Raw genomic sequence first — 27,110 nt, forward strand, 5'->3', positions numbered from 1 at the left:
ACCTACTTTGCAGACTTGGAATAGCTAGTTATCAAATTTATTTGGAAAGGGAAGATGCCTCGAATTGCTAAAGACACTCTAAAAAAGAAAAAAAAAGTGGGAGGACTTACACTCCCTGACTTTGAAGCTTATTATAAAGCCACAGTTGCCAAAACAGCATGGTACTGGCACAAAGATAGACATATAGATCAATGGAATCGAATTGAGAATTCAGAGATAGACCCTCAGATCTATGGCCGACTGATCTTTGATAAGGCCCCCAATGTCACTGAACTGAGTCATAATGGCCTTTTCAACAAATGGGGCTGGGAGAGTTGGATATCCATATCCAAAAGAATGAAAGAGGACCCCTACCTCACCCCCTACACAAAAATTAACTCAAAACGGACCAAAGATCTCAATATAAAAGAAAGTACCATAAAACTCCTAGAAGATAATGTAGGAAAACATCTTCAAGACCTTGTATTAGGCAGCCACTTCCTAGACTTTACACCCAAAACACAAGCAACAAAAGAAAAAAATAGATAAATGGGAACTCCTCAAGCTTAGAAGTTTCTGCACCTCAAAGGAATTTCTCAAGAAGGTAAAGAGGCAGCCAACTCAATGGGAAAAAATTTTTGGAAACCATGTATCTGACAAAAGACTGATATCTTGCATATATAAAGAAATCCTACAACTCAATGACAATAGTACAGACAGCCCAATTATAAAATGGGCAAAAGATATGAAAAGACAGTTCTCTGAAGAGGAAATACAAATGGCCAAGAAACACATGAAAAAATGTTCAGCTTCACTAGCTATTAGAGAGATGCAAATTAAGACCACAATGAGATACCGTCTAACACCGATTAGAATGGCTGCCATTAAACAAACAGGAAACTACAAATGCTGGAGGGGATGTGGAGAAATTGGAACTCTTATTCATTGCTGGTGGGACTGTACAATGGTTCAGCCACTCTGGAAGTCAGTCTGGCAGTTCCTTAGAAAACTAGATATAGAGTTACCATTCGATCCAGCGATTGTACTTCTCGGTATATACCCGGAAGATAGGAAAGCAGTGACACGAACAGATATCTGCACACCAATGTTCATAGCAGCATTATTCACAATTGCCAAGAGATGGAAACAACCCAAATGTCCTTCAACAGATGAGTGGATAAATAAAACGTGGTATATACACACGATGGAATACTACGCGGCAGTAAGAAGGAACGATCTCGTGAAACATGACAACATGGATGAACCTTGAAGACATAATGCTGAGCGAAATAAGCCAGGCACAAAAAGAGAAATATTATATGCTACCACTAATGTGAACTTTGAAAAATGTAAAACAAATGGTTTATAATGTAGAATGTAGGGGAACTAGCGATAGAGAGCAATTAAGGAAGGGGGAACAATCATTCAAGAAGAACAGATAAGCTATTTAATGTTCTGGGCATGCCCAGGAATGACTATGGTCTGTTAATTTCTGATGGATGTAGTAGGAGCAAGTTCACAGAAATGTTGCTATATTAGGTAACTTTCTTGGGGTAAAGTAGGAACATGTTGGAAGTAAAGCAGTTATCTTAGGTTAGTTGTCTTTTTCTTACTCCCTTGTTATGGTCTCTCTGAAATGTTCTTTTATTGTATGTTGGTTTTTTTTCTTTTAATTTTTTTTTTCAGACAGTTGATTAAAAAAAAAAAAAAAAACAAGGAAAAAAAATATGTAGAGCCCCCTTGAGGAGCCTGTGGAGAATGCAGGGGTATTGGCCTACCCCACCTGGATGGTTGCTAACATGACCACAGACATAGGGTACTGGTGGTTTGATGGGTTGAGCCCTCTACCATAGGTTTTACCCTTGGGAAGACGGTTGCTGTAAAGGAGAGGCTAGGCCTCCCTATAATTGTGCCTAAGAGCCTCCTCCCAAATGCCTCTTTGTTGCTCAGATGTGGCCCTCTCTCTTTAGCTAAGCCAACTGGAAAGGTGAAATCACTGCCCTCCCCTCTACGTGGGATCAGACACCCAGGGGAGTGAATCTCCCTGGCAACGTGGAATATGACTCCCGGGGAGGAACGCAGACCTGGCATCGTGGGACGGAGAACATCTTCTTGACCAAAAGGGGGATGTGAAAGGAAATGAAATAAGCTTCAGTAGCAGAGAGATTCCAAAAGGAGCTGAGAGGTCACTCTGGTGGGCACTCTAACGCACCATTTAGACAACCCTTTTTAGGTTCTAAAGAATTGGGGTAGCTGGTGGTGGATACCTGAAACTATCAAACTACAACCCAGAACCCATGAATCTCGAAGACAATTGTATAAAAATGTAGCTTATAAGGGGTGACAATGGGATTGGGAAAGCCATAAGAACCACACTCCACTGTATCTAGTTTATGGATGGATCAGTAGAAAAACAGGGGAAGGAAACAAACAAACAGACAAAGGTACCCAGTGTTCTTTTTTACTTCAATTGCTCTTTTTCACTTTAATTATTATTCTTGTTATTTTTGTGTGTGTGCTAATGAAGGCGTCAGGGATTGATTTAGGTGATGAATGTACAACTATGTAATGGTACTGTGAACAATCGAATGTACGATTTGTTTTGTATGACTGTGTGGTATGTGAATATATCTCAATAAAATGAAGATTAAAAAAAAAGTAACATTTCATTCAAATTATCACCACAATCCTACAAAGCAGGAGACAGAAAATCCCTTTCCTTGGAGAGCATCATCTACTGCAAGCTGTGTAAAGATGCCACTGCCCAACCCCTACTCCTAGCAGGCAGCTAAGTAATCAGGGCCATACCTGGAACAGGTTATCTCCTCCCACATTAAAAAAAGAAATCACAGACCTAACCCTAAAACCGGAAAACAGGAGAAAGATCAAACTAAACCCAAAGTGAGCAGTAGGAAGGAAATGACAAAGATTAGAGTGGAGAAAAATGAAACAGATATTTAAAAAACAAGAGAAAAAGGACAATAAGAGGATAATATGAACTGTACGCTAAAAACTAGATAACCTAGATGAAATAGGCAAATTCCTAGAAACACACAAACTACACATACTGACTCAAAAAACAGGACCCATCTATATGCTGTCTACAAGAAACTCACTTTAGACACAAGGACAAAATAGACTGAAAGCGAAAGGTTGGAAAAAGATATTTCACGCATAGAACAACCAGAAAAAAGGGGGAGTAGCTATATTAATATCAAATTAGACTTCAAAGGTAAAAAATTAAAAGAGACAAAGGAAGACACTATATATTAATAAAAGGGTCAATTCATCAAGAAAACATAATAATCATAAATATTTATGCACCAAGCCAGAATGCCCCAAAATTCATGAGGCAAACACTGCGATCACTGAAAGGAGAAATAGATACCTCTACAATAATAGCTGGAGACTTCAATACACCACTCTCATCAATGGATAGAACATCTAGACAGAGGATCAATAAATAAACAGAGATGTTGAATTGTATGAGAAATGAACTAGACTTCACAGACATTTATAGAACACTACATCCAACAACAGCAGGATACACTTTTTTCTCAAGTGCTCATGGAACATTCTCTAGGATAGACCACATGTTGGGTCACAAAGCAAGTTCTCAACAAATTTAAAAATATTGATATTATACAAAACACTTTCTCAGACCACAATGGAATGAAGTTGGAAATAAATAAAAGGCAGAAGGTCATAAAATTCACAAACATATGGAGGCTAAACAACACCCTCTTAAAAAACCAGTGGGTAAAGGAAGAAATTACAAGAGAAATTAGTAAATACCTCGAGGCAAATGACAATGAAAACACAACATATCAAAACTTATGGGATGCAGCAAAGGCGGTGCTGAGAGGGAAATTTATTGCCCTAAATGCCTATATTAAAAGAGAAGAGAGAGCAAAAATTGAAGAGTTAACTGTTCACCTGGAGGAATTAGAGAAAGAACAGCAAACTAACACGAAAGCAAGCAGAAGGGAAGAAATAACAAAGATGAGAGCAGAAATAAATGCAACTGAGAATAGGAAAACAATAGAGAGAATCAACAAAACCAGAAGTTGGTTCTTTGAGAAAACCAATAAAATCTATGGACCGCTGGCTAGGCTAACAAAAAAAAAAGAGAGAGCAGATGCAAATAAATGCAATCAGAAATGGGAAAGGAAATATAACTACTGACCCTGCAGAAATTAAGGAGATAATGAGATGATACTATGAGCAACTATATGCTAATAAACTAGACAACTTAGATGAAATGGACAACTTCCTAGAAAAGCATAAACAACCAACATTAACTCAAGAAGAAATAGATGACCTCAACAAACCAATCACAAGTAAAGAGATTGAGTCAGTCATCAAAAAGCTGCCAAAAAGGAAAAGCCCAGGACCAGGTGGTTTCACATGTGAATTCTACCAAGCATTCAAGAACGAATTAGTACCAATCCTGCTCAAACTCTTCAAAAAAATTGAAGAAGAGGGAAAGCTATCTAACTCTTTCTATGAAGCCAACATCACCCTAATACCAAAGCCAGACAAAGATACTACAAAAAAAGAAAATTATAGACCAATTTATTTAATAAATATAGATGCAAAAATCCTCAACAAAACACTCACAAATCGAATCCAGCAACACATTAAAAGAATTATACACCACGACCAAGTGGGGTTTATTCCAGGTATGCAAGGCTGGTTCAACACAAGAAAATCAGTTAATGTAATACACCACATCAATAAATCAAAGCAGAAGAACCACATTATCATCTCGATCAATGCAGAAAAGGCATTTGACAAAATTCAACATCCTTTCCTGATGAAAACACTTCAAAGGATAGGGATAGAAGGGAACTTTTCAATACAATAAAGGCAATATATGAAAAACCCACAGCTAACATCATACTCAATGGGGAGAGACTGAAAGCTTTTCCTCTAAGATCAGGAACAAGACAGGGATGCCCACTATCACCATTGTTATTCAGCATTGTGCTGGAAGTTCTAGCTAGAGCAATTAGGCAAGAAAAAGGAATAAAAGCATCCAAATTGGAGAGGAAGAAGTAAAACTTTCACTATTTGCAGATGACATGATTCTGTATGTAGGAAATCCAGAAAAATCTACAGCAAAGCTACTAGAACTAGTCAATGAATACAGCAAAGTAGCAGGCTACAAGATCAACACGCAAAAATCTGTAGTGTTCCTATACACAAGTATGTGCAACAAGAGAAGGAAATCAAGAAAAAAATCCCATTTACAGTAGCAACCAAAAGAATCAAATATTTAGGAATAAACTTAACCAAGGACACAAAAGACCTCTACATAGAAAACTATAAGAAACTGCTAAAAGAGACTGAACAAGACCTAAAAATATGGAAGAACATACTATGTTCATGGACTGATAGACTACAAATAGTTAAGATGGCAATTTTACCTAAACTGATTTACAGATTCAATGCAATACCAATTCAAATCCCAACAACTTACTTTACAGAAATAGAAAAACCAATAACTAAATTTATTTGGAAGGGTAAGGTGCCCCGAATAGCCAAAAATATCTTGAGAAAGAGGAATGAAATGGAAGGTCTCCCATTACCTGACTTTGAAGCATATTACAAAGCTACAGTGCTCAAAACAGCATGGTACTGGCATAAGGACAGATATACTGACCAATGGAATCGAAGTGAGTGTTCAGAAGTAGACCCTCGCATCTATGGACAACTGATCTTTGATAAGGCAGTGAAGCCAAAGCAACTGGGAAACAGCAGCCTGTTCAATAAATGGTGTTTGGAGAACTGGATATCCATTTCCAAAAGAATGAAAGAGGATGCTTATCTCACACCTTATACAAAAATTAACTCAAAATGGATCAAAGACCTAAACATTAGCACCAAGACCATAAAACTCTTAGAAGAAAATGTAGGGCAATATCTTAAAGATCTTGCAATAGGAGGTGGTTTCTTAGACCTCACACCCAAGGCTTGAGCAACCAAAGAACAAATAGACAAATGGGATCTCCTCAAAATTAAACACTTTTGTACATCAAAGGACTTTGTCAGAAAAGTAAAAAGGCAACCTACACATTGGGAGATGACATTTGAAAACCACATATCAGATAAGGGTTTAATATCTCAAATATATAAAGGAATCCTGCATCTCAATAACAGAAAGACAAACAATCCAATTAAAAAATGGGCAAAAGACATGGACAGACATTTTTCTGAAGAGGAAATACAGATGGCTCAAAAACATATGAAAAAATGCTCAACTTCACTGGCTATTAAGGAAATGGAAATCAAAACCACAATGAGATATCATCTCACACCTACCAGAATAGCCGTTATCCAAAAAACAGAAAATGACAAGTGCTGGAGAGGGTGTGGAGAAAGAGGCACACTTTTTTCATTGTTGGTGGGAATGTAGAATGATGCAACCACTCTAGAAGACAGTGTGGAGGTTCCTTGGGAAGCTAAATATAGATTTGCCGTATGACCCAGCTATTCCATTGCTAGGTATATACTCAGAGGAACTGAAACTTAAGACACAAACAGACATTTGTAAACCGATGTTTACTGCAGCATTATTCACAATTGCCAAGAGATGGAAACAGCCCAAATGTCCATCAATGGACAAGTGGATAAACAAACTGTGGTATATACATATGATGGAATATTATGCAGCTATAAGACAGAACAAAGACATGGATCATATAATAATGTGGATGAACCTTGAGGACATTAGGTTGAGTGAAGTTAGCCAGAAACAAAAGGACAGATTCTGTATAGTCTCACTAATATGAACAGACTTTAATGAACAAACTTTGGGAGTTAAAAGCTGACAACACAGTTGACCAGGAGACAGAAAAGAGGGCAGAGACCAGCCACTTGATGCTGAAGGACTACAGAATGTTTAGGATTGATTGCATAGATCCAGAAATAGATAGCATAATACTGTGTGATGGTAGCACAGTATTGTAAGTACACTGAACAAAGATGTCTGTGAGTAAAGCTGAAAGAGATGGGATAGGAGAATGTATGACACCAGAGGTAAAGACAGATGATAAAGACTGGGACTGTATAACGTGGCAAAAACTGGAGTGGCCAATGACTATTACCAAATATACAAATATAAAAATGTTTTTGCATGGGGGAAAGCAAATGAATGTCAACCATGCGGAGAGTTGAAAAAGGGATGGTATTCGGGAAAAAACATAATCAAAGCAAACTGGAGTCTATGGTCAACAGTAACATTGTAATATACCTCCATTAAATGTAACAAAGGCAATATGCCAATGCTAAATGTATATGAGAGGGGGATATAGGGGAGGAATATGGGATTCTTGGTAGTGGTGTTATTTGCTGTCCTTACTAGTATATTGTATTGTAAGACACGTTATTTTTCTTTTTATCATTTTTTTTTATTATTGCTAAAAAAAACAAAAACAATTTTTCTTGTAGTAATCAATATGTTCAAGTGCTGATTGCGGTGATAAATGTACAACTTTATGATGAGACCACGAACAACTGATTGTACACTGTGGATAAAAGTATGGTATGTGAATATAACTCTATAAAATTGTAGGAAAATATATATATAGGAGTAAAAGTGTTGGAGAAAACATGGTGAGAGGGATGTACCTATCTACTGTTGATGAGCAGGTAGAATGATGCAGTCTTTCTGAAGGTCGGTGTGGTTGTTCCACAAAAAGTTAAGTATGTGGGGACCATAAGGTCCTGCAGCCTCATTATGGGGTATGTCATTTGAAGATATGAGAGCAGAGACATGAATGGATATTTACAAACTGTTGTTCATGGAGGCAGTAATCATGATTCGCAAAGGGTGGAGGTGACCTAAGGGTACATCGACTGAAGAACGGAATGGTGTACTGTGGTATACACGTACAGCGGAACATTGAGCAACTACAAGAAGGAGTGAAGCTGTGAGACACACAACGAGGTGAATGGATCCTGTACACGGTATCTGAGTGAAGTACACCAGAAATAAAGGCAAACACTTTAATGCCTCACCAATATGGACTAACTATAATGTGTAAACTCAGAATTGAATCTTAGAACATAGCCTAACGTGGACATAATTATTGTAATAGTCCCTAGATTGTAAGCTCTTACAGCAGTTAACTCTATTCCTGAATTATAATGCCTGTCTCTGAACTTTGAGATGCTGATCCCTTAGCGTATAACCTGATTGGTCTCTGGAACAATGCGTATCTCTGAGACACCTGAAACTCAGAGCTAGAGCTCGGCAGATATGAATGTCAGTATTACTGCATACAGCCACTGTTAAAAAAAAGCTGAAAAAGAAAAAAAAAAAAAAAAAGAAATAGAATATCTCAACAAACCAATAATTAATAAAGAGATTAAATCAGTAATCCAAAACCTCTGAACAAAGAAAAGCCAGGGCTAGATAGCTTCACAGGGCAATTTTACCAAACATTCCAAGAAGAATTAACACCTATCCTGCTCAAAGTTTTCCAAAAAATTTAAGAGGAGGGAATACCCCCAAGCTCATTCTATGAGGTGAACATCACCCTCATACCAAAGCCTGATAAAGATACCACAAGAAAAGAAAACTACAATATTCCTTACAAATATAGATTCAAGAATCCCCAACAAAATGCTAGCAAACCAAATCCAACAACACAACAAAATAATTATACACCATGATCAAAGGGAATTTATTTCAAGTAGGCAAGGGTAGCTCAAAACAAGAAAATCAACTAATATAATATACCACATTAACAGAAGGGAAAAAACACCCACATAATGATCAACCATATTGATCATCTCAATTGACAAAGAAAAGGCATTGTACAAAATTCAGCACCCCTTATTGATAAAAACACTTAGAACACTAGGAATAGGAGGAAATTTCCTCAACATGATAAAGGATACCTATGATAAACCCACAGCTAACATCACAGTGTATGATGAAACACTGAAAGCTTACTCTCTAAGGTTAGGATCAAGACAAGGATGCCCACTCTCACAACTCTTATTCAACATTATACTGAAAGATCTAGTCAGAGAAAATAGAAGAAAAAGAAATAGAAGGCATCCTAATTGGAAAGGAAGATGTGAAACATTCCCTACTTGCAGATGACATGATCCTATACATGGAAAATCCTAAAAAATCCACAACAAAGTACCTGAAGCTAATAAATGAATTCAGCAAACAGTTGGAGTAAAAGATCATTTTGCAAAAATCAACAGTATTCCTAAACACTAATAATGAACTGGGATTACAATCCATGAAAAAAATTCCATTTACAAATATCTAGGAATAAACTGAACCAAGGAGATAAAGAATTTATACACAGAAAACTACAAAATACTACTAAAACAAATTAAAGAAGACCTAATAGATGGAAGGATATTCTGTGTTCATGGACTAGAAGACTAAATATCATTACGATTTCAACTTCAACAAAGGCAATTTACAGATTCAACACAATCCCAATCAAATACCAACAGCATTCTTTACAGAAATGGAAAACCAATCATCAAATGTATATGGAACAGTAAAGGACCCTGAATAGCCAAAACCATCCTGAAAAAGAAAAACAAAGTTGCAGTACTCACACCTCCCAATCTTAAAATTTATAACAGAGCCACAGCAATCAAAACATCATGGTAGTGGCATAAGGACAGACATATAGACCAATGGAATAGAAGTGAAAGCTCAAAAAGCAACCCTCATATTTTTGGCCAACTGATTTTTGACAAGGGTGCAAAGACCACTCAACTGGGAAAGAATAGTCTCTTCAACAAATAATGCTGAGAAAACTGGATCTCCATTTACAAAAGAATGAAGGTGGACCCCTACCTCACACCTTATACAAAAATCATCTGAAAATGGATCAAAGACCTAAATATAAGAACCAGAACTATCAAACTCCTAGAAAAAAAAACATAGGGAAACATCTTCAGGACCTTGTTTAGGCAAAGGTTTCTTAGATCTTACACCCAAAGCACAAGCAACAACAACAAACAACAAAAAGAAGATAACTATGACCACATAAAAATTAAAAACTTTTGTGTATCAAATAACTTTACTATGAAAGTAAAAGAATAAACTATTGAATGGGAGAAAATATTTGGAAATCACATATTTATAATGGTTTATTATTCAGAATATATAAAGAAATCCTACTACTCAATAATAAAAAGACAAACAACCCAATCCAAAAATGGGCAAAAGAAAAGAAGAGACATTTCTCCAAAGTACATATACAAATGGCCAAAAGGCAAATGAAAAGATTCTCAATATCATTAGCTATTACAGAAATGCAAACCAAAGCCACAAGATACCATTTCTCACACTGAATGGATACTACTAAAAAAACAGGAGGGATTTCCAGGAAGATAGTGGATTAGGAGAAGCAGAGCAAAATTCTCCTCTTTGATAAACGCTAGATAAAGGACAGAAAGCACTCCAGAACAGCAGTTCCAAGGTACCATCAGCCAAGCAGAGACTTCTACACCACATAATGAGGACGTAGCTGGAGAGACGTAACTGTGTTTAAGAACAGTGAGTGTTAGGCCCAAAATGCCACTGGGAATGGGTGCTTGGAGCCGGCTGACAAGTGCAGAAGGGAGCAGCCTTCCATATCTCGTGCACCCTTCTCAGCAGTTGGTTGAGGTGATAACCCTTTGCAGCCCCATGGCTGAGAGTTCCCATGCCAGGCACTGGCAGTTGGAGCAGAAGATGAGTGCAGAAGGGAACAGCTTTCCATGCCCCGTCCACAGTCCAACGGCCAAGAGCTCCTGTGAGGGATCTCAGAATTGGAAGTCTTGTGACCACAACCACTCTTCCTCTATAGAAGCCCATGGTGTGTAGAGTCAAGAGGCAAGGGCACTACAAGAAAGTGCCAAGAGCCCCTCCACAACCCCAGGGACTCACAGGTTCACAGGTTCACAGCAGACAGGGACGGCAGAGCATTTGAGCTGGAAGGTGAGACGCACAGCTCCGCAGCCCCAGAGTAGTCCACTCATAGCCCTGGGAATTGCTGGGACCACTGTGCCCTGGAGCAGACTCCCTGCCAAATTGCACAGGACTCGCTTCCCTCCCACCCGGCCAGCAGTCCCCAGTGCGCATGTAAAACTGGCGCACTGAATGATTTCCCCCCAGTTTAGACCCTGCCCGGCACACATACGAAGTTGTGGGAGACCTGGCTTGAGGGTATGAGGTGGCTCAAGAGCACCATCTGCTGGTAGGACAGGGAAAAGGGCACCCCCCCCCAAGGTGTAGCTGTGCCAAATTACAGATAAATGTTCAAATAATCCTTCATATCCTAAAATAACCTTCCCAAGATAAGCAAATGCCACAAGGCCAACAACAGAAAATTATAAAGCATAAGAAGAAACCGGAAGATATGGACAACCCAAATGACCAAATTAAAAAGCTGGAGGAGAAACAGAACTTGGAGCAATTAGCCAAAGACGTACACACATATCTCCAAAACAACTTCAATGACATGGTTAAGGACATAAAGGACATCAGTAACACCCTAGAAGAGCATAAAGAAAAAATTTTAAAGAGTAAACAAAAAAAGATCTTATAAAATAAAAGAGATTGTTGATCAAATTAAAATATTCTTGAGACACACAACAGCAGATTTGAAGAGGGAGAGGAACGAATTAGCAAACTAGACGACAAAGCGATGGAATGCGAAACCCAAAAGAACAAATGGTGAAAAAAATTTTTAAAGTTGAAATGGATCTCAGGGAAATGATAAACAACATGAAGCACACAAATGTAAGAATCATTGGTGTTCCAGAAGGTGAAGAGAAAAGGGCTAGACAGAGTATGTGAAGACATTGTCGGGGAAAACTTTCCAACCCTTTTAAATGGTATAAATAGGCAAATAAAAGATCCCCAATGAACTCCAAATAGAATAAATCCAAACAAGCCCACTCTGGGACATACTCTGATCAGATTGTCAAACACTGAAAACAAGGAGAAAGTTCTGAAAGCAGTAAGAGAGAAACAATTCATCACATACAAGAGAAACAACATAAGACTAAATATTGACAACTCAGTGGGTAACATGGAGGCGAGAAGGCAGTGGTATGACATATTTAAAATTCTGAAAGAGAAAAATTGCCAGCCAAGAATTCTTTATCTAGCAATGCTCTCCTTCAAAATTGAGGGAGAGTTTAAAATTTTCACAAACAAATGTTGAGAGAATTTGTTAACAAGAGACCTGCCCTGCAAGAAATATTAAAGGGAGCTCTACCGGCTGGCAAGAAAAGAAAGGAGAGAGAGGCCTGGAGAAGGGCACAGAATTGAAGAGTATTAGTAAGGGTAACTTAAAGGAAATAGAGAGAGGGAAAAAATAGATCTGACAGCTAAAAAACAAAATATGGCTGATTCAAGAACTGCCTTCAGAGTAATAACATTGAATCTACAGATACAATGCAATTCCAATCAAAATTCCAACAACCTACTTTGCAGACTTGGAAAAGCTAGTTATCAAATTTATTTGGAAGGGAAAGGAGCTTCAAATTTCTAAAAACATTCTAAAAAAGCAAAACAGACTGAGAGAACTTATACTTCCTGACTTTGAAGCCACAGTAGTCAAAACAGCATAGTAATGGCACAAAGGTAAGACATATTGATCAATGGAATTGAATCGAGAGTTCAGAAACAGACCCCCAGATCTACAGTCAACTGATTTTTGATAAGGCCCCAAAGTCTACCAAACTGGGACAGAACAGTTTCTTCAACAAATAGGGCTGAGAGAACTGGATAGCCATATCCAAAAGAATGAAAGAGGACCCCTACCTCACATCCTATACAAAAATTAACTGAAAATGGATCAAAGACCTCAATATAAGAGACAGTACTATAAAACTCCTAGAAGATAATGTAGGAAAACATCTTCAAGGCCTAGAATAAGGAGGTAGCTTCTTGGACCTTATATCCAAAGCACAAGCAGCGAAAGAAAAAAATAGATAAATGGGAAGTCCTCAAAATCAAAAGATTCTGTACCTCAAAGGAATTTGTAAAAAAAAAAAAAAAAAGTGAAGCAGTAGCCAACACAACGGGAAAAAATAGTCAAAAACAATGTATCTGATAAGAGACTGGTATCTTACATATATAACAAAATCCTACAACTCAACGACAACAGTACAAACAGCCCTATTATAAAATGGGCAAGAGATACGAAAAGATATTTCTATGAAGAGGAAATACAAATGGCTAAAAAACAGATGAAAACTGTTCATATTCACTAGCTATTAGGGAGATGCAAATTAAGACCACAATGAGATATCATCCCACACCAATAAGAATGGCTGCCATTAAACAAACAGGAAACTACAAATGCTGGAGAGGATGTGGAGAAACTGAAAATCTTATTCATTGCTGGTGGGCCTGTAAAATGGTGCAGCCATGGTGGAAGACAGTTTGACAGTTCCTCAGAAAATCAGATATTGAGTTATCCTACGATCTGGCAATTTCACTTCTGAAAACAGTGACATGAACAGACATTTGCACATTGATGTTCATAACGGCATTGTTTACAATTGCCAAGAGATAGAAACAATCCAAGTTCCTTCAACAGATGACTGGATAAACAAAATGTGATATATACACACAATGGAATACTACACAGCAGTAAGAAGGAACGAGGTTTTGAAACATGAAAACATGGATGAATCTTGAAGACAAAATGCTGAGTAAAATAAGCCAGAAACAAAAGGAGAGATACTGCGTGTTATCAGTAATGTGAACTCCACGAACAATGTAAAATCAGTGTCTTATAACGTAGAATATAGGGGACCTAGAGATAAACAGAAGCTAGTGAAGCAGGAATCACAATCTATTATCTACAGACATGATAATGAGGGTGAACTTAACGGTATGGGAATGGACAGGTGCGATTATAGTTCAGTAATGGGACTTTAAGTATCAGTGCCGTATTCAAGGTGAACAGATTCGAAAGTGATTGTTTAAAGGCATGTAACCCACAGAGTAGCACTACAAACATAAATAAGTGTTAACATGATATAAGGTATGACACTAGGACAAAGAGCTGACAACAGACTGGTATATGGAAAAACTACCCATTACATATTATAGACTATATTTAATAGGAATATCTTACCAGCACTAGACTGATACTAGGGATGAATAATTAGCAGCTAAGAGCTCTCAGATGTTCCAAGTTGTGAAAATTGTTTAAAATTGAGAGTGATGATAACTGTACAACTAAGTGAAGATAATGTGAGGAACTGTTTATCTTGGGACAGAATATATGTTATGTGAAATTAGGAACCACTACTTAATAAATCAGGCCCTAGATCTTGAGGTTTGCTCTTGTAAAACTTAGGGCTCTAAACGGGAGGCTAAGCTTTCCTATAATTATACCTAAGAGGCACCTCCAGAGAATCTCTTTTGTTGCTCAGATGTGGCCTTTCTCTCTCTAAGCCCAACTTGGCATATGAATTCATTAACCCCCCCCCCAATGTGGGATATGACTCCCAGGGGAATGAATCTCCCTGGTGACATGGGACATGTCTCCAAGGAATGAGCCTGGCCCTGGCAGTGAGGGATTGAAAATGCCTACTTGACCAAAAGGGGAAAAAGAAAGGTAACAAAATAAGGTTACAGTGGCTGAGAGATCTCAAATAGAGTCAAGATGCTATCCTGGAAGTTTCTCTAAGCAAACTCCAGCTAGACATCCCAAATGGCCACAATATGCCATGCCCTTACCAACAGTAGTCCCAGAATACCTAGGTCCCTATCTGAGATTCTATATATGATTCACTCATTAAATTTTATCTCTCAGAAACTTAAATCCGCCAGTATTCCTACGCCAGACAAGTCTGAAAACCCAGAGGCAAAAGCCTCTTTAAGAACAACAATCAGAAGCAGCCCCCTTCCCCATAATGTTGACACCCCCTTTCAATATGAACAAGTTAGGCTGGTCACTGCCTAGACACCCCTGAAGATAGAGAAAAGGATTAAACAAGAGGAATGGGTAGCAACAGATAAGACAGGATTTAACAAAGGATTGTGAATATTGAAACTTTATATAAATATATATGTATATAATTTTAGATGCTAGGGTATTAGAATAGCTGGAAGGAAATAACTGAAATGGTGGAACTGTAACCTATAGCATTCTTTTGAAATCTGTTCTATAACTATTAGTTGAATTGTGCTTTGAAAGTTATCACCTTTCTGTATATATCCTGTATTTCACAATAAGGAAAGAACACAAACTGTGGAACTGTAACCCATTACATTTTTTGAAATTATCTATTTAACTGCTTGTAGAGCTGTACTTTGAAAGTTAACACTTTTCTGTATATGTTATATTTTACAATAATGGAAATAACTGAAATTGTAGAACTGTAACCCGTAACATTCTTTGAAATTTGCTAACTACTTGTTAAATTGTACTTTAAAAGTTATCACTGTTATGTATATACATTAAAGTTCACAATAAAAAATGCATAAAATTAAAAAAAAGGAAAAAAACAGGAAATTAAAAGTATGGGAGAGGATGTGGAGAAATAGGAACACTCAATCATTGCTGGTGCAATGTAAAATGGAGCAGCCTTTATAGAAAAGAGTTCAGCAGTTCCTTATAAAGTTAAATATAGAATTACCATATGACCCTGCAATCCCCCCTTTAGACACAAACTAAAAAGAATTGAAAGCAGGGACTCAAACAGGTATTTTCACACCAATGCTCATGGTGGCATTATTCACAATTGCTCATAGATGGAAACAATCCATGTGTCTATCACCTGATGAATGGATAAATAAAATGTGGTATACACATACAACAGAATATTATTCAGTCATAAAAAGAATGAAGTTCTGACACGTGGCAATATGAACCTAGAAGACATCATGTTGAGTGAAATAAATCAGACACAAAAGGACAAATATTATATGATCTCACTGATATGAATTACAATAAGCAAATTCATAGAGTCAGAATCTAGAATACAGGTTACAACAGATGGGGTGAGGGAAGGAAATAGGGAAGATAAGGCTTAAAATATACAGAGTTTCTATTTGGGACAATGGAAAAGTTTTGGTAATGGATGGTGGTGATGGTAGCATAACATTGTGAACCAAATTAACAGCATTGAATTACATATTGGCATGAAGTTAAAAGGGAGAAATTTTAGATTATACATATGGTACCAGAATAAAAAATTATTTAAAAAATCCATGGAACTGCACAACACAGTGAACTCTAAAGTTAAGCTAAAGTTATTATTAAGTTAAAGGTAATTGCTTTCAATTGTAATAAATGTACCACACCAATGGAAGGTGTTAATAATAGGCTGATATATGGGAATCCTGTATTTTATTTTTGATTGTCCTATAAACCTACTTCTCTAATTTAAAAATGAAATAAAAATATTAAATGAAGAATGCTCAACACATTCTTCAAAACTCCATTAAATCTGGCCCCTGCCTACATCTGCACCCTCATTTTCTATCAGTCTTATTCCTTCTCCCTACTCTCTATTCACCCTGATCATTTTTCTGTTTCTCAAACTTGACAAAGGCTTTTCCTCAACAAAGCCAGGGTCTCTTCTTGTTGTTCCCTCTTCTTAAAATGCTCTAACTCCAAACCAATAAGCCCACTTCTTTGCATGGCTATATCCTCCTCATTCTTCTGGTCTCAGCTCAAATAACATCTTGATGAAGTCCTCCAGAACCATCCTATCCTAAAACGGACTCGTCACCTTGCTTATTTCTTCCCTAGCACTTATAATAATCTATAATTAACTTATTTGTGTTTATTTACCTGTTTTCTGCCTGCCAGCTTCCATGAGGCTGGTATCTTGTCTGTTTGTTTAGTACTATATCCCCAGTATCTGGAACACAGGCACTTAGTAAGTGTCTTGTGAAATGGACAAACGGAGCGAATCAGTGGCCCTGTCCTTAGCCCACCCCATTAACCACTATACCATTCTGTACATTGGTAAGTGATCAACCCAAGATGGGACACTTTGGGCATAGTTTATTCCTCAGATCCCTAAGCACAGGGGGATAGTTCAAAGAAGCTGGTTGTTCAAGAGGAGAAAGAGAGATGTGCTGGAGAGATGATGACAAGGATATTTAAACACCAGTACTATGTACTAAAACCCATAGAGATGGCACTCAAAGCATAAATAGCAAGTGGGAAACCTGCTGCTAAGAGGCAATCATGCATTGACATCAGACAGTGCCAGGAAGACTCTGGGACAAGCCAGAGTCAAGGGCCCTGTTTCAGGCATTAGAGCTCATAGGCATTATAGCTCTGGGCACCAGAATGGCCAGCCATACACCTAGCAGGAATAGTGGAGAGGCTGGAATAGATTAGGCTTTAATGGACCATCCTCATTTCTCTCTAGGGCAGTGGTTCTTACCAGGGTAGGATCACCGGCTTCCTTGACAATCTGATGCAATCTGTGGATCTTGTCCCCCAAAACAAAATAAACAAGTAAGCAAAATACTTTAACAATTTCAGGGGCTTGGCCTCACCCTTAAGCCTCTGTTCCCATTCCAGTGCTGAAGAGTTGGGAAGACAATGTCAAGTGGAATTGGGTGAGCACAAGATGAGGTCCACCCCAGGAGGAAGAAGTCATTGCCAAAGGCAGTGGGAGACTCACTAAGCTCACGGCACTGAACACCGAAGCCACTTTGTCCATGGCTTTGGGATTCTGTTCAGACAGGTTTGACACTAGCTAAAAACAATGAAAAAGCAGAGAACTTGTCCAGCACATCCCAGAGGCTATGCCAGTGCCCAGCCCTGAGAAAAATCCCAAAGCAGAAAAGAGGCAGGAGTGGAGACAAACATCTCTTCCTTAGGCCATGTCTTCTACAGATCAAATAGATGGCTCAGCTTTCTAATCTAAAAAGAGATGAGCAACAGACAAAACACTAAGAGCTTCTGATGCTCTATAGGCAGGTATTGGAGAAGTAACTGCATGGAATAGAAACCAACAAACAAAAAACTCTAAATTCATCAAGTTTCTAACTCACCGTTCTTAAAATAGGCTTTTTCTTTAGAAAGGAAGAGTTGGCTTAGATTTGAGAACAGACTACCTGAAAGTAGTCTGAGACACTGAAAGACATCTGTATATGTGTGCTGGAGATGGAGGGAAGTTGGTAGAGGCCACAACAATGACATATGATTCTTCCTTAGATGGTATGAGAAAAGAATAATCCTGTTTCCTGGGCCACTCAAAATACAGGCAAATCTGGACACACGGAAGCAGATGAAAGATCCTTCCCAGTTTGGGGTGACTGTAAAGAGTCCAACTGCCTCAATTTCAATATAAAGTAGAATTTTCTACCAGTGAAAACTGCCCAAATCTGAACAGGCTTCTCTGTGAGGTTATATGTGTCACTGACTGAAGGTGCAAATGGGCAGACTGAGTGGCCTTCTGTCAGGTATATAACGGAAAAGACTCAGGTTAAAATTGAGTCTCTAAGGTCCCTTTCTAATTTTAGGATGCCTCATAAATAACTGCAAAGTGTTGTTAAAATAATACAAATCAAAGGACTGAGTAACATTAACCCACTCAATCCACGACTGATTCCCATTACTTTCATGTATTAGAACAGGAGTTGACAAAACATCGGTTAAGAGCCAGGTAATATTTTAGCTTTGTGGAACTTGTGGTCTCAAGCCAAACTACTCAGCTCTGCCATTGTAGCAAGAACCACAGACAATACATAATTGAATGAGCATGGCTATTCTCCAATAAAACTTTATTTATGGGCTTTGATATCTGAAACTTCATATAATTTTTATAAGTCATGAAATATTTATTCTTCTTTTGATTTTTTCCAACCATTAAAAAATGAAAAACCAACTTAGCTTTGCAGGCCATACAAAAAAAGGCAGCAGTTCCAATCTAGCCCACAGGCCATAGTTTCCTGGCCCCACTGTTAGAAACCTCATGGCAGGTTTATCGATCTTTCCAATTGCACAAGTCCAGCAGCCCCCAAAACCCGCTAAGTCAACCTCCTTCCTCCTCATGCAGGAAATATGAAGCAGAGAAAATGTTTTAATTCAAGGTGAAGAATAGAAAAATAGAGAATTCTCCAACGTCAACTAATCCAAACTTAGTTATTACAAAATAAGGGAACCTCTAACCATTGGATAACTGCAGTTGCTTCTACTTTTATATCATAAGAAAGCCTGTTTTAATATGGACTAACAAGAGGAAAAGTTAGTCTAAATTAAAGACTTTAAAATGCAGTTTTATTGTTCACCGAGGAAGTATTACTGCAAAGCGGAAGGCCTAACAGGCCTGTTTTAATGAACAGATGACTCATCTGTAATCAGCACATTAATTGCTGGGATTCAAATGGGTGCTCTTAAAGTACTGGGAAAATAGCTGCATTTTTAAAGCAGGTTAAGCATTCCCCCTACAGCCTTCTTTAAAGTATCAATTTGCTTTGCAAACTGTTTCTTTCCAAAGACTGTAGAAGTAAACTTTCATGAAACCCTGACAGATTTATCACAAATTCTAGGCGATTAAATTAAAAAAAAAAAAAAAAAAAAAAAAGCCGCATGAATTTAGGTAAGAATCATCACATTGTCATTACTTTCAGTATTACAAAATCAATGCCTTTACTTAGTCTCCCAGCCCCTAGGGTTGACCATATACCTTTTGCCTTTTTTCACCTCTTTCAAATTATTTTGGAATTTATCCTCATTTTGAAGTTTCACTTCTCTTGCCCCAGTCTGGAGATGCAGCCGCACATGGGATCCTGCAGGAACTGCTTGACCTAAAAGCCAAGAAAAGAGAAGGTTCATGGTATGGGGTCCTTGGAGGGATACAGGGATGGAAGGGGTGGCTCATGAGCCAACAGAACTTATTAGTTTGGGAAGCACAGACTCTGCTGTACCCAGTTCCCTCCTCAATCTATCCATCTCTCCCTCTAACACACACACACACATAAAACTCATATATACTCATTATCTAATCCATATCTAGTAAGGGAATTAGGCAAGGTGGGCAATGGAATCCACAGCTGAATCCAGAAACCAACATCCCCCCCATCAGAACTTGAACATAGCCACACTATGGTTTCTTTAAATTGAATTAATAAGCCTTTCTGTTATGTGCGTACTGCACCAGGTGAATACCTACTTATCCCTTAGTAGTTACTGCCTCCTCCATGACCTCCTTCCTCTTCTCTCCTGGGTCCCAGAGAACCCCAAAGAGCCTGCCAACCCAGCATGCTAATGCCTCACCATTCCCATCTGTTTAATGAGGCTCCTTCTATGAGGCTTCCTCCTCCCAGGGACTGTGTCTTCTCCCTTTTTATTTCCCCAGCCCCTAGGACAGAGCCCGGCACATAAAATTTGTGGCACTTAACATTTATGAGAAGCGAAAAGGAAGAGACTGGAAGGCAGGAGGACATAGCAAGCCAAGGGGGCAGGAAATAGATCCAACAGAAACTAAAAACCCACACACACCTGCCTCAGAGGAGCTAATCCAATAGCTAGGAAAGCAAGTGTTATGAATCAATGGGATATTCATATACATTGCACGAGGTTACCCAAGGATAGTTAAAAAGCAACTGTGCAAGATTACATACTACAAATGGAATGTTATACTCATTCATTCATTCATTCAAGCAATTGATATTCGCCAAGCAACTGCTATAAACAAGCCACCGCGGCAGGCACTAGGAATAGAGAAGAATTTCAATAGCTTCTGGGATATAGAATTTCATGGAAAAAGAATGTTCAGGAGATTAGAAATCTAGAAGCAGAGATTCTGCTCTGATCCCTGGGTGCTGACTCTGCTTTCTCCCTCCAAAGGATTACAGTGCCTTGCTGAGTTTGATTCAAGAACCCAAAAAAAGCTGACAATCTGAAAAACAAATTCTTCTAGGGAAGCACATAGCATAAGCTCTCTCAGAATGATCAGGTATACCCTGAATATAAAAAGGTAATTGTATAGCAAGAATTCAACAGTTTTCTCAATTCTGGCAGGACCCTACTCGACTCCAAGTTTTACCTGCCTCTGTGAACCAAGGAATTTGGGGAGTACCATGCCAAAACATGCTGCTTCTGTTCCTGCTGCCTGCTTCAAGGGGAGTTTTTGTATCCTTGACTACATAAAATGGGAGCTTACAGTACAAAACCAGTCCAAAATGCTGCAAGAATAAAAAAGAAAAAGAAAAATTTTTATTCAAAATAGAGTGGAGAAATCCTTCTCTGGGGAGGATTCCTAAATAAGGTGAGTTGGGGGTTAATTGAGGCAAAAAGTGAGATCTAGCCCAGGAAAAAAGGGAATCCCAAATAGAGGGAGCCCACATGCAAAGGCTGACAAGAAACTGACAAGCCACATTCAAGAGGCAATGAGCAGAAGAGGCTAGCGGAACAGGAGGTACTGGGGGAAAGCTGCTAGGGTAGCAGCCATCAGGAGTGCCAGGCTGGGCTTGCAAAATAATGCTAATTATTAGTTGCTAATGACTGAGGAAGATGGTCCTGGGAGGAGATGAGGCTAAACACTGACCAGTAAGGATAACAACGAATTGGCAACTGCTATCCTGTTACACTCATCTCTGAATGTGTGAAGAGGAGAGATTGCCTCACTTGGAGAGACCCAAAATCGAATAAACAACATAGTCTCTTCCTGGCTGAATTCTAAGCAGGTAGTCCTTGATTTTTCTCCTCTCCTACACCCCCTCCCCACATACCCAATATATCTTTAAAACCTGTCGATTTTTCCTGCTCCACATCGCTTGAATACATACCTTTCTCTCCATCTTTCCCACCACTTCTGTTGTTCAGGCCATCACCATGTCTCTTCCAGACACTGCAGTAGCCCCCTGCCTGGCCTCCCCATACACTCTTTTTTTTTTTTTTTTTTTTTTTTTTTCTTTTGAAAGATAGTCTTTATTGACACAGCTTTATGGGAAACATTTTTTGGTGCTGAAGCACTTTTTCTTGCTTTTATTTAATTTTCTGACTATTTTAAATGGAAGCCCACCCTCACCCCAAATACTGTCAGAGAATGACTCTGTCTGCCTATGTGTGGTATTGTTTTTTGAAATTTATAGTTTTTTTAAAATACCGTTTTATTGAGATATAGTCACATACCCTACAATCATCCACTGTATGCAATCAATTTTTCACAGTACCATCATATAGTTGTGCATTCACCACAATCAATTTTTGAACATTTTCCTTACTCAAAAAAAAAGTAAAGAAGAACTCTAAAACATTCCATCCCCCCATCCCACACTGTTTCTCATTTAATTTTTGTCCCCGTTTTTCTTTTTTTTTTTTTCTTTTTTTTTTTTATCATCATTTTATTGAGATATATTCACATACCACGCAGTCATACAACACAAATTGTACTTTCGATTGTTTACAGTACCATTACATAGTTGTACATTCATCACCTAAATCAATCCCTGACACCTTCATTAGCACACACACAAAAATAACAAGAATAATAATTAGAGTGAAAAAGAGCAATTGAAGTAAAAAAGAACACTAGGTACCTTTGTCTGTTTGTTTGCTTCCCCTACTTTTCTACACATCCATCCATAAACTAGACAAAGTGGAGTTTGGTCCTTATGGCATTCCCAATCCCACTGTCACCCCTCATAAGCTACATTTTTATACAACTGTCTTCGAGATTCATGGGTTCTGGGTTGTAGTTTAATAGTTTCAGGTATCCACCACCAGCTACCCCAATTCTTTAGAACCTAAAAAAGGTTGTCTAAAGTGTGCGTAAGAGTGCCCACCAGAGTGATCTCTCGGCTCGTTTTGGAATCTCTCTGCCACTGAAGCTTATTTCATTTCCTTTCACATCCCCCTTTTGGTCAAGAAGATGTTCTCCATCCCACGATGCCGGGTCTACATTCCTCCCCGGGAGTCATATTCCACATTGCCAGGGAGATTCACTTCCCTGGGTGTCTGATCCCACGTAGGGGGGAGGGCAGTGATTTCACCTTTCAAGTTGGCTTAGCCAGAGAGAGAGGGCCACATCTGAGCAACAAAGAGGCATTCAGGAGGAGACTCTTAGGCACAAATACAGGGAGGCCTAGCCTCTCCTTTGCAGCAACCGTCTTCCCAAGGGTAAAACTTATGGTAGAGGGCTCAACCCATCAAACCACCAGTCCCCTATGTCTGTGGTCATGTTAGCAACCATGGAGGTGGGGTAGGCGAATACCCCTGCATTCTCCACAGGCTCCTCAAGGGGGCACTACATCTTTTTTTTTTTTTTTTTCCTTGTTTCTCTTTTTTCTTTTTTTTTTTTTTTTAACTTTCCCTTCTTTTTTCAAATCAACTGTATGAAAAAAAAAAGTTAAAAAGAAAACAAACATACAATAAAAGAACATTTCAAAGAGACCATAGCAAGGGAGTAAGAAAAAGACAACTAACCTAAGATAACTGCTTAACTTCCAACATGTTCCTACTTTACCCCAAGAAAGTTACATAATATAGCAACATTTCAGTGAACTTGTTCCTACTACATCCATCAGAAATTAACAGATCATAGTCATTTCTGGGCATCCCCAGAACGTTAAATAGCTTATCTGTTCTTCTTGGATTATTGTTCCCCCTTCCTTAATTGCTCTCTACTGCTAGTTCCCCTACATTCTACATTATAAACCATTTGTTTTACATTTTTCAAAGTTCACATTAGTGGTAGCATATAATATTTCTCTTTTTGTGCCTGGCTTATTTCGCTCAGCATTATGTCTTCAAGGTTCATCCATGTTGTCATATGTTTCACCAGATCGTTCCTTCTTACTGCCGTGTAGTATTCCATCGTGTGTATATACCACATTTTATTTATCCACTCATCTGTTGAAGGACATTTGGGTTGTTTCCATCTCTTGGCAATTGTGAATAATGCTGCTATGAACATTGGCGTGCAGATATCTGTTCGTGTCACTGCTTTCCGATCTTCCGGGTATATACCGAGAAGTGCAATCGCTGGATCGAATGGTAGCTCTATATCTAGTTTTCTAAGGAACTGCCAGACTGACTTCCAGAGTGGCTGAACCATTATACAGTCCCACCAACAATGAATAAGAGTTCCAATTTCTCCACATCCCCTCCAGCATTTGTAGTTTCCTGTTTGTTTAATGGCAGCCATTCTAACCGGTGTTAGATGGTATCTCTTTGTGGTCTTAATTTGCATCTCTCTAATAGCTAGTGAAGCTGAACATTTTTTCATGTGTTTCTTGGCCATTTGTATTTCCTCTTCAGAGAACTGTCTTTTCATATCTTTTGCCCATTTTATAATTGGGTTGTCTGTACTATTGTCATTGAGTTGTAGGATTTCTTTGTATATGCAAGATATCAGTCTTTTGTCAGATACATGGTTTCCAAAAATTTTTTCCCATTGAGTTGGCTGCCTCTTTACCTTTTTGAGAAATTCCTTTGAGGTGCAGAAACTTCTAAGCTTGAGGAGTTCCCATTTATCTATTTTCTCTTTTGTTGCTTGTGCTTTGGGTGTAAAGTCTAGGAAGTGGCCTCCTAATACAAGGTCTTGAAGATGTTTTCCTACATTATCTTCTAGGAGTTTTATGGTACTTTCTTTTATATTGAGATCTTTGGTCCATTTTGAGTTAATTTTTGTGTAGGGGGTGAGGTAGGGGTCCTCTTTCATTCTTTTGGATATGGATATCCAACTCTCCCAGCCCCATTTGTTGAAAAGACCATTATGGCTCAGTTCGGTGACTTTGGGGGCCTTATCAAAGATCAGTCGGCCATAGATCTGAGGGTCTATCTCTGAATTCTCAATTCGATTCCATTGATCTATATGTCTATCTTTGTGCCAGTACCATGCTGTTTTGGCAACTGTGGCTTTATAATAAGCTTCAAAGTCAGGGAGTGTAAGTCCTCCCACTTCGTTTTTCTTTTTTAGAGTGTCTTTAGCAATTCGAGGCATCTTCCCTTTCCAAATAAATTTGATAACTAGCTTTTCCAAGTCTGCAAAGTAGGTTGTTGGAATTTTGATTGGGATTGCATTGAATCTGTAGATGAGTTTGGGTAGAATTGACATCTTAATGACATTTAGCCTTCCTATCCATGAACATGGAATATTTTTCCATCTTTTAAGGTCCCCTTCTATTTCTTTTAGTAGAGTTATGTAGTTTTCTTTGAATAGGTCTTTTACATTTTTGGTTAAGTTTATTCCTAGGTACTTGATTTTTTTAGTTGCTATTGAAAATGGTATCTTTTTCTTGAGTGTCTCTTCAGTTTGTTCATTTCTAGCATATAGAAACATTACTGACTTATGTGCATTAACCTTGTATCCCGCTACTTTGCTAAATTTGTTTATTAGCTCTAGTAGGTGTATCGTTGATTTCTCAGGGTTTTCTAGATATAAGATCATATCATCTGCAAACAATGACAGTTTTACTTCTTCTTTTCCAATTTGGATGCCTTTTATTTCTTTGTCTTGCCGGATTGCCCTGGCTAGCACTTCCAGCACAATGTTGAATAACAGTGGTGACAGCGGGCATCCTTGTCTTGTTCCTGATCTTAGAGGGAAGGCTTTCAGTCTCTCACCATTGAGTACTATGCTGGCTGTGGGTTTTTCATATATGCTCTTTATCATGCTGAGGAAGTTTCCTTCAATTCCTACCTTTTGAAGTGTTTTTATCAAAAAGGGATGTTGGATTTTGTCAAATGCTTTTTCAGCATCTATTGAGATGATCAATTGATTTTTCCCTTTCGAGTTTTTAATGTGTTGTAATACATTGATTGTTTTTCTTATGTTGAACCATCCTTGCATGCCTGGAATGAACCCCACTTGGTCATGGTGTATGATTTTTTTAATGTGTCTTTGGATTCGATTTGCAAGTATTTTGTTGAGGATTTTTGCATCTATATTCATTAGGGAGATTGGCCGGTAGTTTTCCTTTTTTGTAGCATCTTTGCCTGGTTTTGGTATTAGATTGATGTTAGCTTCATAAAATGAGTTAGGTAGTGTTCCATTTTTTTTCAATGTTTTGAAAGAGTTTGAGTAAGATTGGTGTCAGTTCTTTCTGGAAAGTTTGGTAGAATTCCCCTGTGAAGCCATCTGGCCCTGGGCATTTATTTGTGGGAAGATTTTTGATGACTGATTGGATCTCTTTGCTTGTGATGGGTTGGTTGAGGTCTTCTATTTCTTCTCTGGTCAGTCTAGGTTGTTCGTATGTTTCCAGGAAATTGTCCATTTCTTCTACATTATCCAGTTTCTTGCCATACAGTTGTTCATAATATCCTCTTATAATTTTTTTAATTTCTTCAGGATCTGCAGTTATGTCACCTTTTTCATTCATTATTTTGTTTATATGGGTCTTCTCTCTTTTTGATTTTGTCAGTCTAGCTAGGGGCTTGTCAATCTTGTTGATCTTCTCAAAGAACCAACTTTTGGTGATATTTATCCTTTCTATTGTTTTTTTGTTCTCTATGTTATTTATTTCTGCTTTAATCCTTGTTATTTCTTTTCTTGTACTTGGTTTAGGATTGGTTTGCTGTTCATTTTCTAGCTTCTTCAGTTGATCCATTAGTTCTTTGATTTTGGCTCTTTCTTCCTTTTTAATATATGCGTTTAGTGCTATAAATTTCCCCCTTAGCACTGCTTTTGCTGCATCCCATAGGTTTTGGTATGTTGTGTTCTCATTTTCATTCGTCTCTATATATTTAGCAATTTCTCTTGCTATTTCTTCTTTAACCCACTGATTGTTTAGGAGTGTGTTGTTTAACCTCCAGGTATTTGTGTATTTTCTAAGTCTCTGATGGTTATTGACTTCTAATTGTATTCCATTGTGGTCAGAGAATGTGCTTTGAGTAATTTCAATCTTTTTAAATTTATTGAGGCTTGTTTTATGTCCCAGCATATGATCTATTCTGGAGAAAGTTCCGTGAGCACTAGAAAAGTATGTGTATCCTGGTGATTTGGGATGTAATGTCCTGTAGATGTCTGTTAAATCTAATTCATTTATCAGATTGTTTAGGTTTTCAATTTCCTTATTGGTCTTCTGTCTGGTTGATCTATCTATAGGAGAGAGTGATGTGTTGAAGTCTCCCACAATTATTGTGGAAACATCAATTGCTTCCTTTAGTTTTGCCAATGTTTCTCTCATGTATTTTGTGGCACCTTGATTGGGTGCATAGACA

The 27,110-nt window shown here is 38.1% G+C and overlaps 1 protein-coding gene across 4 annotated transcripts in view; it reads right to left on the minus strand.

Annotated features, from left to right (window-relative positions):
* The window catches only part of SIL1 (SIL1 nucleotide exchange factor), a 324,181-nt gene that overhangs the window by 131,990 nt on the left and 165,081 nt on the right, over nucleotides 1-27,110 (minus strand). For all 4 annotated transcript variants that reach the window (XM_037801498.1, XM_037801499.1, XM_037801500.1 and 1 more), the window contains one exon: nucleotides 19,630-19,750. In XM_037801498.1, the coding sequence (XP_037657426.1) occupies nucleotides 19,630-19,750 (121 nt within the window). The remainder of the gene's footprint in view (nucleotides 1-19,629; nucleotides 19,751-27,110) is intronic.

Source organism: Choloepus didactylus, chromosome 13, assembly GCF_015220235.1.
Source record: "Choloepus didactylus isolate mChoDid1 chromosome 13, mChoDid1.pri, whole genome shotgun sequence".
NCBI lineage: Eukaryota > Metazoa > Chordata > Mammalia > Pilosa > Megalonychidae > Choloepus > Choloepus didactylus.